Raw genomic sequence first — 12,849 nt, forward strand, 5'->3', positions numbered from 1 at the left:
TCCTTTTGTACTCAGATTTCTCCTTCTTTATCCTTTCTCTTCTCCGCTTATATCCCTTATATTTCTAGCCTTAATCCCCTTTATCCACTACCTTCTTCCCAGGTAGCTTTTCCTGTATCTGGAATTTAAGTATTGTTTTTATGTTGATTATACATATCCATATTTGATATTTCTACATATTTCTGTTATTTTCTGCCTAATCATCACCATCTGAAACTTAATATTCTAACGTGGACTTTCTAGTTATTCTAGCTTAATCTAACCTTTTCTCCTTTACTTCTTTTTGCATTAAGCAATATTTATGTCTCTTACTTTTCTCCTGCATGTTACCATAATATTGTTTGATTTCCTGCTCAGATAAATGATATGGTTTAATCAAATTGTTGACTAAATTATAGGATAATGTAATATAAACCAGTGAATGCCATGGTTGTATAGAAATTTGAATTGATACTTAATCACCACAGTGTTCTGATTTGTTTTGGCATAATATGAGGTTGCCTATTGGAAGGAATGGCAGACCTCTAATCTCTTGCATCTTCCCAACAGCCAGATTATGATGTTTGGATACTCCTCACCGTTGTGAGTACCGTACTGGTCATTGTTGTAATCTTCTTCGTTCGCACTCGTTGTCAGCCAAGCAGAAATCAGGTAAGAATTGTTTAGTAGTACTCCATCTGATTGGGACGCTGGTGGCTCAATGGCTAAGAGGCTGAGCTTGTCGATCAGAAAGTTGGCAGTTTGGCAGTTCGAATCCCTAGTGCCACGTAACGGAGTGAGCTCCCATTACTTGTCCCCAGCTTCTGCCAACCTAGCAGTTCGAAACATGTAAAAATGCTAGTAGAAAAAATAGGGACCACTTTTCGTGGGAAGGTAACAATGTTCCGTACGCCTTCGGTGTTTAGTCATGCTGGCCACATGACCACAGCGACATCTTCAGACAGCACTGGCTCTTCAGCTTTGAAACGGAGATGAGCACCGCCCCCTAGAGCCAGGAACAACTAGCACATATGTTCAAGGGGAACTTTTACCTTTACCTTACTCCATCTGATAACAAGTGTTCTCAATCCTTCCAGAAAATGTTCCTCTCTCAGATAACATGATTAATATTTTACTTAATATTTCCTGGTGATCCATTAAAATTATGAGAATTTTGTATGCAACTTAAGACCCCATGGAATTTGAATTATAAGTTTTGGATGTCAGACACATATTTTACAGTGGCACCAAAAATTCGCAAAGCACAAGGACTGGGTATTACAGTATATCACTCCAAACCTATAATAGTACAGGTAGTCCTCAACTTATGATCACAACTGAGCCCCAAATTTATGGTGCCAAGTGAGAAATTTGTTAAGTGAGTTTTGCCCCATTTTACGAGTTTTCTTGCCACATTCATTAAGTGAACTCCTGCAGTTGTTAAATTAGTAACACGGTTGTTAAGGGAATCTGGTTTGCCCATTGATTTTGCTTGTCAGAAGGTCACAAAATGGGACCCTTTGACTCTGGGTCGCTGCAACCATCATAAATGTGAGTCAGTTGTCAGACATTCAAGTGTAAATCATGTGGGGGATGCCGAAACGGTCATAACTGTGAAAAATGGTCATAAGTCACTTTTTTCATGACCGTTGTAACTTCGAACAGTCACTCAGTGAATCGTTGTAAGTTGAGGACTATCTGTACTTTATTTAATATTGTACTTAAACTTGTAAATCATTCCCTTTCTGGAGACTCTGAGCAGCAGGTTGCTTTATATCAGGCTTTTGGTACAGATGGACACAATTACATTTTGATTTGATATCATAAAGAGATTTTACGGAAGGGTTTTATGGGGATTTTGAAAAAGTAGCTGCCTAGTGAGTTTAGCTGTTTATTTATAAAGTTATATCCCATCCATCTCCCAGCAACTCTGCAATAGTCATTTACTGTACAAGGAAAGCTGACTCAGCCTAGCTTGAAATTCTCATAGGTGCGTTGCCATTGCCATAGCAATGGCTTAGCAGCACACTGTAGGAAAATATGGCTCCCTAAAAAAAATCCTGTATTAAGCAAGGGAGGTTTGGTTGAACTAGGTTGCCCCAAACCCCTTTAACTTGATCATCTATTTAAACTGCAAGGAAATGCTGACTGTTGTGGCCCATATCAGCTGTGCAGGAGGCGAGGCCTTGGAAGATTCCCTCCCTCTATTTTCTCATCCTTCCCTCAGACGAATGTGCAGGAAACAACCATGCAAGCGATCAACCGGCTGGCCTTACGGAGGTATCAAACCCCCCATCGGCATGCCCCAACGGTGGACTCTGCTAGCACCTGCAGTTCTCCTCCCATATGTGCAATCTGCTTGGAAGAATTTTGTGAGGGACAGGTAAGCATACATTTCTGCCGGGTTTGGGAGTTCCCATGTAGATTCCCAGATCAAATAAGCAGGCCCTTCAGAGTCCACTATGGTGAGTGAGAAGAGGAATGCCAAAGCTTCCTGTTTTTAGAGCCAGGTGAAAACCAAGTTGAGCCAATCTGTGGATGAGCGATAAAAAACATGGCTCTTTACAGGTGCATTCTATATTCTAGAGCAGGGATCTCAAACTCTATTTCATTGAGGGCCGCATCAGGGTTGTGTTTGATCTTGGGGGCCTGGGGTGGACGTGGTCAGGGTGGGTGTGGCCAGCTCGACATCACTCATGTCAGGGGCACCTGTGGTCCCCACCACCGGATCCAGCCCCCGGGCCTTGGGTTTGACACCCCTGTTCTAGAGTCCCTTCGTGTGCACCGTGGAGTGTTCTTGGATATAGTATTGGATCTAATTATTTTTTTTAAAAAAAAAAATTGTACTCCACCCAGAGTCATGATTTGTTATATGAATGGTTATATAAATTTGAAAAATAAATCTAAAATGCTCTTTAGTGCATTTTTCACATGATGAAAACAGCATCGCACTCTCAAGTTCTGTCCCCTTTTGGGTAGTATGATGATATAATGCATGTAGAAAAAGGGCAGATGTTTGCTCTAAGGCTGGTTGGAGCACCCTGACCACCCTTTCCTCCCCATTGAGATCAGTCTGGCCCCATCTGTGAACAGGAGCAATGTCCAAAAAAGCCTTGGTAACTAAGAACTAATGCCTATTTTAATTCTTCCCAATCATTCTACTAACTTATTTTAGTCTTTATAAATCATCATTTTGTAATTTTTTTTTACCCATAGACTAGATTAAAACACACGAAACCTCAAATGAGTAGTGAGGATTGAGAGACAGAGACATGTTTTCACAGGACTTTGATTCCTAAACCTCATTACTTGTTTGAAGCTCAGAGATTTAACCACATTCCCACCAGACCTTTCCAGTGAGATACGCCACAAGAAGCAGCAGACTGACCCACCCAAATCAAGACTGTTCCTTTATTTGAATCCGGATCGCTGCCTCCCCATCCCATTGCCTTTTCCAACTTTACAGGAACTACGGATCATCACCTGTTCCCACGAGTTCCATCGGCAGTGTGTGGACCCTTGGCTCCAGCAGCACCAAACATGTCCATTGTGCATGTTCAACATTGTTGGTAAGAGTGAGCAGAAACATCTTTGAGAGTAGTCATTAAAATCAGTCATGCTGGATCAGTCCTAAGACTACACAGTGTCTGCCATTGGCAATCAAAGGCCCCTGGGAATTCCATAAACAGACGAAGGGCACAATACTCTTATTCCACAGTTGTTCTCGAGACTCAGGCATAGAATCCAGATGTATTCCACCAGGGGTGAAATCCACTTACCTTTGCTACCAGTTCGGTAGCAATGTGAGTGCATGTACGCAGAGCGTCAAAATCGGTGGCCGGAGCCTGCTATCGAGCACGCCTGCAGAGGTAAGCGAACAGCAAGTGGGGGGAGATCCTGCTTTCTAGCTAATATAAATTGCGTATCACAGCTGATCATCAGAAAAAACAGTTCGCCCAAACCAGTAGCATTTTTTTTACTACCGGTTCGAGTGAACCGGTAGCATTTTTACTACTGGTTCGGGTGAACCAGTCCGAACCGGTAGCATTTCACCCCTGTATTCTACCTAAGAGCATAACAATTCTGAATTTTTTAACAAGAGATCTGTAGCCAATAGCAACTCAGCTGCATTTGGTTGAATGAATCTCATTTAATTTCTTGGACTAGAACAGGGGTGGCGAACACGCGGCTCGCGGCCAAAATGAATGAGGCTTTTTGCCTCTTACCATTATTTAGTATACTGTGGCTCAGATCGCGCGCTAAACCCGGAAGTACGGTCGACGCGACGACGCTTGCCTCCGCTCCACCAGCTCGGCTTCCGTTCCCAGCCGAGCTGGTGGAGCGCAGGCAAGCGTCGTCGCGTCGACCGTACTTCCGGGTTTAGCGCGCGATCTGAGCCACAGTATACTAAATAATGGTAAGAGGCAAAAAGCCTCATTCATTTTGGCCGCGAGCCGCGTGTTAAGTTAAGATGAAGTCTTAAGTTAAGATGAAGTGGAAGATGGGTAATAATTAGGGGAATGGAGACTTTGGGTTGTGGAGTCCACTTTTTTAAAAAAATACAAAAAAACCAGCCCTTAGAACTTGAACTTTGCTAATCAGAATAAAATGCTAAGTAGTCAGAGGAAGGTTGTAGCAGTACTGTCAGTCACCTATTGCACCTCATCATGAATCAAGTATTCTATATTTTAAAAAATACAAACTTATATCTTAGTTACTAGAGATCAAAGTGTCCAAGGAAATAGATTAATTCAAATGCAATGAATTAATCATTATACTGAAGTTAAAAGACAAGCAATTATCAGAATGGTGGCTATGGCAGAGATCTTTCTAAATTTTTAACATTTCATTTAACTTAAAATACTGGAAGTTGGAAAAGATTGGTGATCTGCCAATCATTTGTAGATATACCAAACCCATAGAATCACAGGGTTGGAAGGGACCACAGAGGTGATTGTTCAATTTTATCTTTAAATAAGATTAAGACAATTTGCTTTGTAATCCAGTCTAAGATTAAGAAATGCTGCTCCTCTATATCTTTCTTTTGAGTCTTGTATGATTTTGAATCTTGCTCCCCCACCCCACCACCCAGCTTCCAGTTGGTGCCATTTGGAATAAAACATTTATCTTAGATAATATCTAAGTTTCAAGGAATTGTTCATTTCATTCAATAATTTGTTATAATTGTTTTCAAATGTATTATTATTATATCCTATTAAATAAGAGTTCTAGATATTGCACTATATTTTTCTCATATCCCAATCCCCCTTTTCATGTTTTTTTTTCATTGGAAATTGAATGCCTTATTATCTTACTTTTCATTTAATTTTTTATCTCTAAAAGGTAGCCAAAAATCTTTGGATTCTGCCATTAGTATCTTATGGAGCTTTGTGTTTGCATAATCGTTACTACTATATCATTTGCATAGCATTTCATCTTGTATCTCTTTCTACCTGAATCTTTAGCTGAAATATTTGTTTAGCTTTTCAGTTCTGGCCCGCCAGGACCTCCTAACCCAGGGGTGTCCAAACTTGGGAACTTTAAGACTTGTGGACTTCAACTCCCAGAATTCCCCAGCCAAGTTTGGACACCCCTGTCCTAACCAATTATAAATAATAAAAGAGAAAATGCCCATCCTTGCCTTTGACTTTCCATATTAAAAGATTGTAGAGATTATTCCATTTACTGTGAATTTTAACTTGTCAAAAGCTTTGTGTCTAAAAATATTTCCGTTGTCTTCCGTTGCAGCTCTAATGGGTTTATAAAAATTTATAACAAAAAACACCTGACTGAGCATGTTATATTATGTGTTTAATATATTATTGTTAAAATTATATGCTTTTGTGTGAGTGTTTGTCTGTTTTGGCAGGTCACTGCGTGGTGTGGCTCTCTGACTCTCACAGTTTAAAATTTTGGCTCTTTTTGTCGAACTTGTTCGCCACCCCTGGACTAGAAAGTAACTAAATGGGGCTGCCATTGCAAGCAATTTGGAGGCAACAGTTGGCGCAGAATAAAGTAGTCAGGCTGCTATTGGGAGAAATACCAAATGTGATTTCTGTATTGATAGTCAGGTTTGGATCCAATTCAAAGTGTTGGACGTGACTTAGAAACCTTGCGTGGCTTGGCAGGGGGTTATCCTAGGGACTGTATTATGCAAAATATGTATACCCTTAGGACTTCTGAAGAAAGTTCTGTTAAAGATGCAGTCTCTGCAAGATCGCAGAAAGCCATACACTAGAAAGTAGGTCTTTTTTTACTTTTATTAGAAGTTTTGAATAGAATAAAAGTATACGTGTTTGAAAGAAAAATAAGAAAAAAAAATAAATATGAAAAAGAGAAAATAAAAGCAGGTTTTCTCTATGGCTGCCCTCAAATTGTAGAATGTATTGTCCCCCTGCTTGACATTCAGGAAAGCAAGAAAACTTTTTTTTTTTAAAAGGGCCTTCTATACTTAGTTATTGTCTTAACTAAAAGACTGAAAGAGCATCCTTAGCAAATTCCACGAGACACCTTTTTTTTCTGCTGCCAAACAAACTGTATTAAACGGTCTGTGCTCCTGAAGAGTTTGTGGAGGCAGTTCCAAAAATATTAGTACCTTTGTATACTATTCCAAAAATCCTGTTTGCCAAGGTAAAGGCAGGATATGACCTCATATCATAGACTATAAACTGCCCCCCTCCTCCCCAAAGTTGCCCTGGATTCTGGACTAACATAATACTGAATAGGTGAATTACTTTAAATTCCTGAGCTTTGTAATCCAGTCATCAGGAAAATGAAACACCCACATTTTGCAATACCCACATTGTTCTACCCATTTTGACTGCCCAGAGACAGACTTCTTGTATGGCAGAGGAAGATGGTATTTCCCAGAAGCATTTAAATTATTTGAAGCCAAAGTATTTTCACAAAACTTCCGTATAAGCTATGGTGTAAACCCTGTTAAATTATAGAAGGGTTAATCTCTATATGTAAACTTCTCTATAAAACTACTATTGACTGGTCTTCTTGAGTATTATATTTAAAAACTGTCAATTATTTCTATGAAGCAGACCCTGTAAATGGATCGTCATCTAGAATATTTACTTCAATACTGCTTCAATGGCCATTGTGTATTTATCAGATTTCTCAAACTGCCTACTTCTTTTTTTATATATTAATCAAATGTAGGTTTTTAATTTTAATTTTCTGATATAAAGAATTCTCTGTCTTATCCTCAAAACCTTGTTTCACCTCACCCTCTGCAATTTTTACCTGCACATACTCAGTCTTTCTGAAAGTGGCAAATCCTGAGAAAGGGCTTTTAAATAGATAAGCACTCCATGTAGCTTCCTATTACTTTCTTACCAGCTCTGTCTGTGGGTCAGAAATAATTCTGGCCTTTAGCTGTACTTGGGCCCTAGACCTTTGACCATTCAGATGTGGGGATAATTCTTGCTTTCTTTGCCTTGATTTCAAACCCATCAGCCACTGAAAAAAGGCCAAAAGAGTTTTCCACTTTCCAATTAAGCATTAAAGCAGTCTAATAAAATGAAATTCAATGGTGAAAAGAGTAAGGTTCTACATTTAGGCAACAAAAACGGAATGCACAGGTACAGTATAGATGGTATCTTGCTGACTTGTAGTAACTGTGGGAGGGATCTTGGAGTCCTAGTGGACAACCATTTAAATATGAGCCAGCAGTGTGCAGCAGCTGCCAAAAAAGCCAACACAGTTCTAGGCTGCATAAATAGAAGGATAGAATCAAGATCATGTGAAGTGTTAATACCACTTTATAATGCCTTGGTAAGGCCACATTTGGAATATTGCATTCAGTTTTGGTCGCCACAATGTAGAAAAGATGTGGAGACTCTAGAAAGAGTGCAGAGAAGAGCAACAAAGATGATTAGGGGACTGGAGGCTAAAACATATGAAGAACGGTTGCAGGAACTGGGTATGTTTAGTTTAAGAGAAAAAAGGACTAGGGGAGACATGATAGCAGTGTTCCAATATCTCAGGGTTTGCCACAAAGAAAAGGGAGTCAAACTATTCTCCAAGGCACCTGAGGGTAGAACAAGAAGCAATGGATGGAAACTAATCAAGGAGAGAAGCAATTTAGAACTGAGGAGAAATTTCCTGACAGTTAGAACAATTAATCAGTGGAAAAACCTGCCCCCAGAAGTTGTGAATGCCCCAACATTGGAAGTCTTTAAGAAGATGTTGGATAGCCATTTGTCTGAAACGGTATAGGGTTTCCTGCCTAGGCAGGGGGTTGGACTAGAAGACCTCTAAGGTCCCTTCCAACTCTGCTATTGTATTGTATTGTATTGTAAAAGAGGGTGGAAGATTGAGACTGCAAATTTAGCATCTCTCCATACCAACTGGGAAGTCAGTTTAACATAAGATTCCAATTCCTAGATACAAAACCAGCATCGTAGTAGCATGGCTCTGCAAAAACCTTTCTCTTGTTACACCATCTCGGTTATTTGTTTGGGTTCTGAATCCCTCATAAATGCGTAGAGAAGACAGAAAAGGGTGAGGATAAACCTAGATCGGGCTGCTCCAGATTTTTTAAAAAAATCTTTTCTAAAACTATATATATAAAAAAAAGGAAACAGCCATCCAGCTTCCACAAAAGGAAGCTGAGAAACAAGTGAAAATTAACTGCTCCCCATTTGATGAAGCAGTTTCGTTCTTTGCTGATTTGTCTGCTATGGCTTTATCAGGTATTTATTCAGGCACTGCTGCAGATTAACAGTGTTGTGGCATTTCCTGGTAGGGCTAGGAGAGACCCCTGACTGAAATTGTGAGAGGCACCGCATATCAGCGCAGGACCATATTAAGATTGATGACCTAATGGTCTGACTCAATATAAACTTTCGTTTGTTTGCATTGCTATAGTGTGGAGTTCATGCTGGAGGCTCCAGACACGTTGCGGTCAAGCTGCTGCAATAGTTAGTTCATCCAGAAACAGATTGGCTGAAGAGAATCTGGCTGCCCAAGTTGAAGGTGTTGGCCATTACCAGAACACAGAGAGACCCTGCATCATTTTACTTCCAAATGAGACATTGCGCACTCATTTAGATAAAAAGATAGCTGCTAGTCCTAGAGAAGATTTTGTTTAAAAATTACCATGCTGCATGATTAGGATCCACAAAGGTTTACGTCTCTGCTCAAAATTAATTTTTCTTTTCCAGATCGGATCCCCCCTACTTTACCTAGGCAATCTCGTGAGGACCGACACAATTCTGGATCTAGACAGAGGCCTCATTTATTCCGGCAACGACCGGGGCGTGCCTTGTACCACTTCTCACGAACTGTCCCTCAAATGCCCTCCAGGAACTGCTCTTCAGCGGGCTCCCGTGGCCACCCTTTCTTCCACTCTCCTGAACTCTCCCAGTTGGATTTTGGAACTATGCATTACTTGCCCTATAGGCCAATTGGCTTTGAGCCTTGGGGTGTCCACCAAGCGCCTGTCAGCAGAAGCCTGTTACGTTCTCAGCATCCCCTGGAGTCCCCAGTGTGTGAGCCAGCCCTGCCCTCTCATAGGCTGTGTCTGCTTCAGCACAAGCCCTCTTGCCAAGGTCTCAGGGCTCCCCTTGCAGCCCAGATAAATCATGCTGTTCCTTTACATCGAGGAATTCGCCACGGGAGGCATCACCACCACCACAGTAGTGGTTCTGGGGAGAGTTACCTTACAGAGCCCAGTGGGTACCTTCCTGATGGCCCTGGTAGTGACTCCAGTTCGGGTCCTTGCCACGGCAGCTCCAGTGACTCCATGTTGAATTGCACTGACGTCAGTCTTCAGGCTATCCATGGCAGTTGCTCTACTTTTCACAGCTCCCTGAGCAGTGATTATGATCCGTTCACCTTCTGTGGCTCAGAGAAGCTGACCACGGAAAGCAAACGAGACTCCTCTTCATCTGGGAAGGACTCACAGCTTCAGTTGGTAGACTCCGTGGTAACAAGTAGAGCACAACTAGCCAGTAATCATGTCCACTATCATCACCATCACCACAGGCATCACCATTACGGGCAGAAACCTTCCAGCTGTCCAAGTGGCAGACCAAACCAAGAGTCTAATCCACGCAAGATGAAATCTTCCAGGACAAAGGTGGGATCACAAAACATCTCACTACCAAAAAGGACAGAGAAAATGCAAATGGTAGATCTTTCTAGGCAAGGACACACGGAACTGTATTTGGCAGATGGGTCTGACATTAGCATGACAGCCAGTAGCCAAGCTGGAACTGTTGGACTGTGGGGCACTCAGAAACCCCATGCGCAAATCCATCCAGGTAGAAGGAGATGGAAGTGTCCTCTTGAGACGTCACCTGAGGACTCCAGCACAACCCTGGAATGCAGAATTGCTAGCCATCCTGGTGGTTCTTCTAGAAACCAGGGTCCCCCAGAAATTCAACCTCTTTTAGTAGTGGGTCCCTCTGCACATAATTTTGCAGCGTTGCCGGAGATATCAAAATGCCTAACTCCATGTTTTACCATGGAAAACCAGGAAAAGAGGGACACGCTGGGACAATTGGATTGTGAACACACATTTCCAGAAGAATGTTCAGACTTGGATGCAACAAGAAGCAACACAAGCTCTTACCTCATTAATGGAGTTCTGCAAAATCTTCAGGGTAAGTTTGAACCTTTAGAGTCTCATATATCTTTATTTTCCAGGATCATTTCAGCTCTGTTTTCCATCTGCAGTATGTAGATGCAGTACTTTTGAAAACCTTGCAACGCCTGTCTCTAAAATGTATGTCAAGCTTCCCCCATAGAATTCAGGGAATAGAAGTTAGTTTGTTAGTGAGCTTTGATACAATCTTGATTTTAGAGGATTGTTTTCGATATAATATGGATGGGATGGAAGCTTTTGATCAAAGATGCCAAAACCTTCAGCTTATGGGAACTCAAGCATGATGTGTTTTACTCATTTTGCACCTTCTCTCTAGAAATCAGTACTTAAACTTCCTCTCTGATGACAATACTTTCGAGTATTGCAAATTGGAAAGCTTATTATTAAAGCATTATTTGATAAAGGAAGCATACTCTGGTGATATGGATATAGGAGACTCCTCTACATTGGTTGAGCATTGGACTAAATGATTTACAAAATAGCTTCCAACTCAATTATGCTATTCCATCTGAAATTTTGCCCCTACTGTGAACTTACTGTTGGTATAAAATTTCTCTTGTATGTTTATCTTTTTGTATAAAGTAGCTTGCAATAGAGCTAGTCCTTGACTTACAACTGGTCTAATTACCATTCACAATCACAAGGCCCTCAGAACTTCCAACTATTGTAAATGCATTGCAATTTACACATGACGCCATTTGGTGCATTTGGCAACCTGTTGGCATTCATGAGCTGATGCCAAGTGCCCTGGAATCATGTGATTGCTATTTGCAATCTCCTCTGCCAGTTTCCTCAGAACATCAATGGGGAAGCCGGGATGCAAGGGTGGGTGGGATTGGATTTGAACTCCATCCCCCCCCCCCAGCCAAAGGAATTCCCCTCCTCTCTGGGCACTGGACGAATGGACTTCAAAGGTGGTGAAAACACTATTGAATGCCAATGTTCTGAAAAGCTGTGACCTTTGACAGTGTTTTAGCAAACCCCATAGTCTCCATCCCTCCGGAAGGAAAAATGCTAGCGAATACCAGCATTTTGAGCCTTTCAGAATATTGTTTCCTAGTGCTTTAGTGAATACTATTGTCTTTCCCCCCCTTGAGTGAAAAATATTAGTGAACGTCAGCATTTTGAGTCTTTCAGAGCAATGATATTGGCTAGGGTTTTCTTTTTTTGCCAGATGTGAGTCCATTCCTTCAGTGTGCTAAGAGATTACCTCATCGGGCTCTGATTAACGACTCCCACAGTCGCTTAGACACTGCAACTGGGAGAGCTGGGATTGCAGTCACTAAACAAAATGACCACATGGCATCTTGCTTAATGACTCCAATAAAGGAGAATATTTATAGCTCTGGGTTGAAATGCTCTCTCAGCTTGCTTCTTTTCTTGCTACGTTTCATTAACCTAACTATTCACTGGCGCTGATGATGTTACCTAGTTAGGGTAATGAAGTGTTTGCAAGGAAACAGGCAAGCTCAGAGAGCACCAAGGACCCCTGCTTAATGACTGCCTCACTCAATGACCAAGATTCTGGGCCCAATTGTGGTCACAAGTGGAGGATTACCTGTTTATTACAAAAATATAACGAAGAAAACATATCCAGTATGGAATATAAATTTAAATATCAACATTTGGTAGGTCTAAGTGCCTGTCAAAAGCAATGACAAAAGTGCTATAATTTGTGGGTGGTTTCATGGTAATTAGAGATATTCAGAAACAAGGAATTTGTCAAAGCAGTTTAAATGCTGGGTATAATTTACTGCTGTCTCAAAAATGGGTGGATAGATTTCAAACTGAATTACTTGGGATGGCCTTAAAGCAGTGTTTCTCAAACTTGGCGACTTTAAGTCCTGTGGACTTCAACTCCCAGAATCCCCCAGCCAGCATAGCTGGCTGGGGAATTCTGGGAGTTGAAGTCCACAGGACTTAAAGTCACCAAGTTTGAGAAACACTGCCTTAAAGCTTGGAAAATGTGAGAAACAAACTTCATGGCTATTCAGAATCCAACGTAACACCTCTGATAATGGTGACAGCTTTACAACTGGAAAGAAAAGGAATACCCTTAACATTCCCAGGTTTCAAAAAAAGTATGACTTTGAATTGTGCCTGACAATGGATTGAAATATGCCAGAAATGCTTTCTCTTTGTTTAATTTCCTATCTATGAAATGAGAACAGTCTTGACATTACTGTAATGCCATGTCTTCCGTGTCCATTTTATCTGTTTTGCAACTTCTTTGTAAGAACAAAGGTACCGTA

At 41.1% G+C, this 12,849-nt stretch overlaps 1 protein-coding gene across 1 annotated transcript in view; it reads left to right on the forward strand.

Moving 5' to 3' along the window:
* The window catches only part of RNF43 (ring finger protein 43), a 53,992-nt gene that overhangs the window by 38,072 nt on the left and 3,071 nt on the right, over nt 1-12,849 (forward strand). Inside the window, exons 6-9 of the mRNA XM_081944339.1 lie at nt 550-651; nt 2,207-2,362; nt 3,446-3,548; nt 9,153-10,595. Coding sequence (XP_081800465.1) covers nt 550-651; nt 2,207-2,362; nt 3,446-3,548; nt 9,153-10,595 — 1,804 coding nt within the window. The remainder of the gene's footprint in view (nt 1-549; nt 652-2,206; nt 2,363-3,445; nt 3,549-9,152; nt 10,596-12,849) is intronic.

This window comes from Natrix helvetica (assembly GCF_964273705.1).
Source record: "Natrix helvetica genome assembly, chromosome: 2".
Taxonomy (NCBI): domain Eukaryota; kingdom Metazoa; phylum Chordata; class Lepidosauria; order Squamata; family Natricidae; genus Natrix; species Natrix helvetica.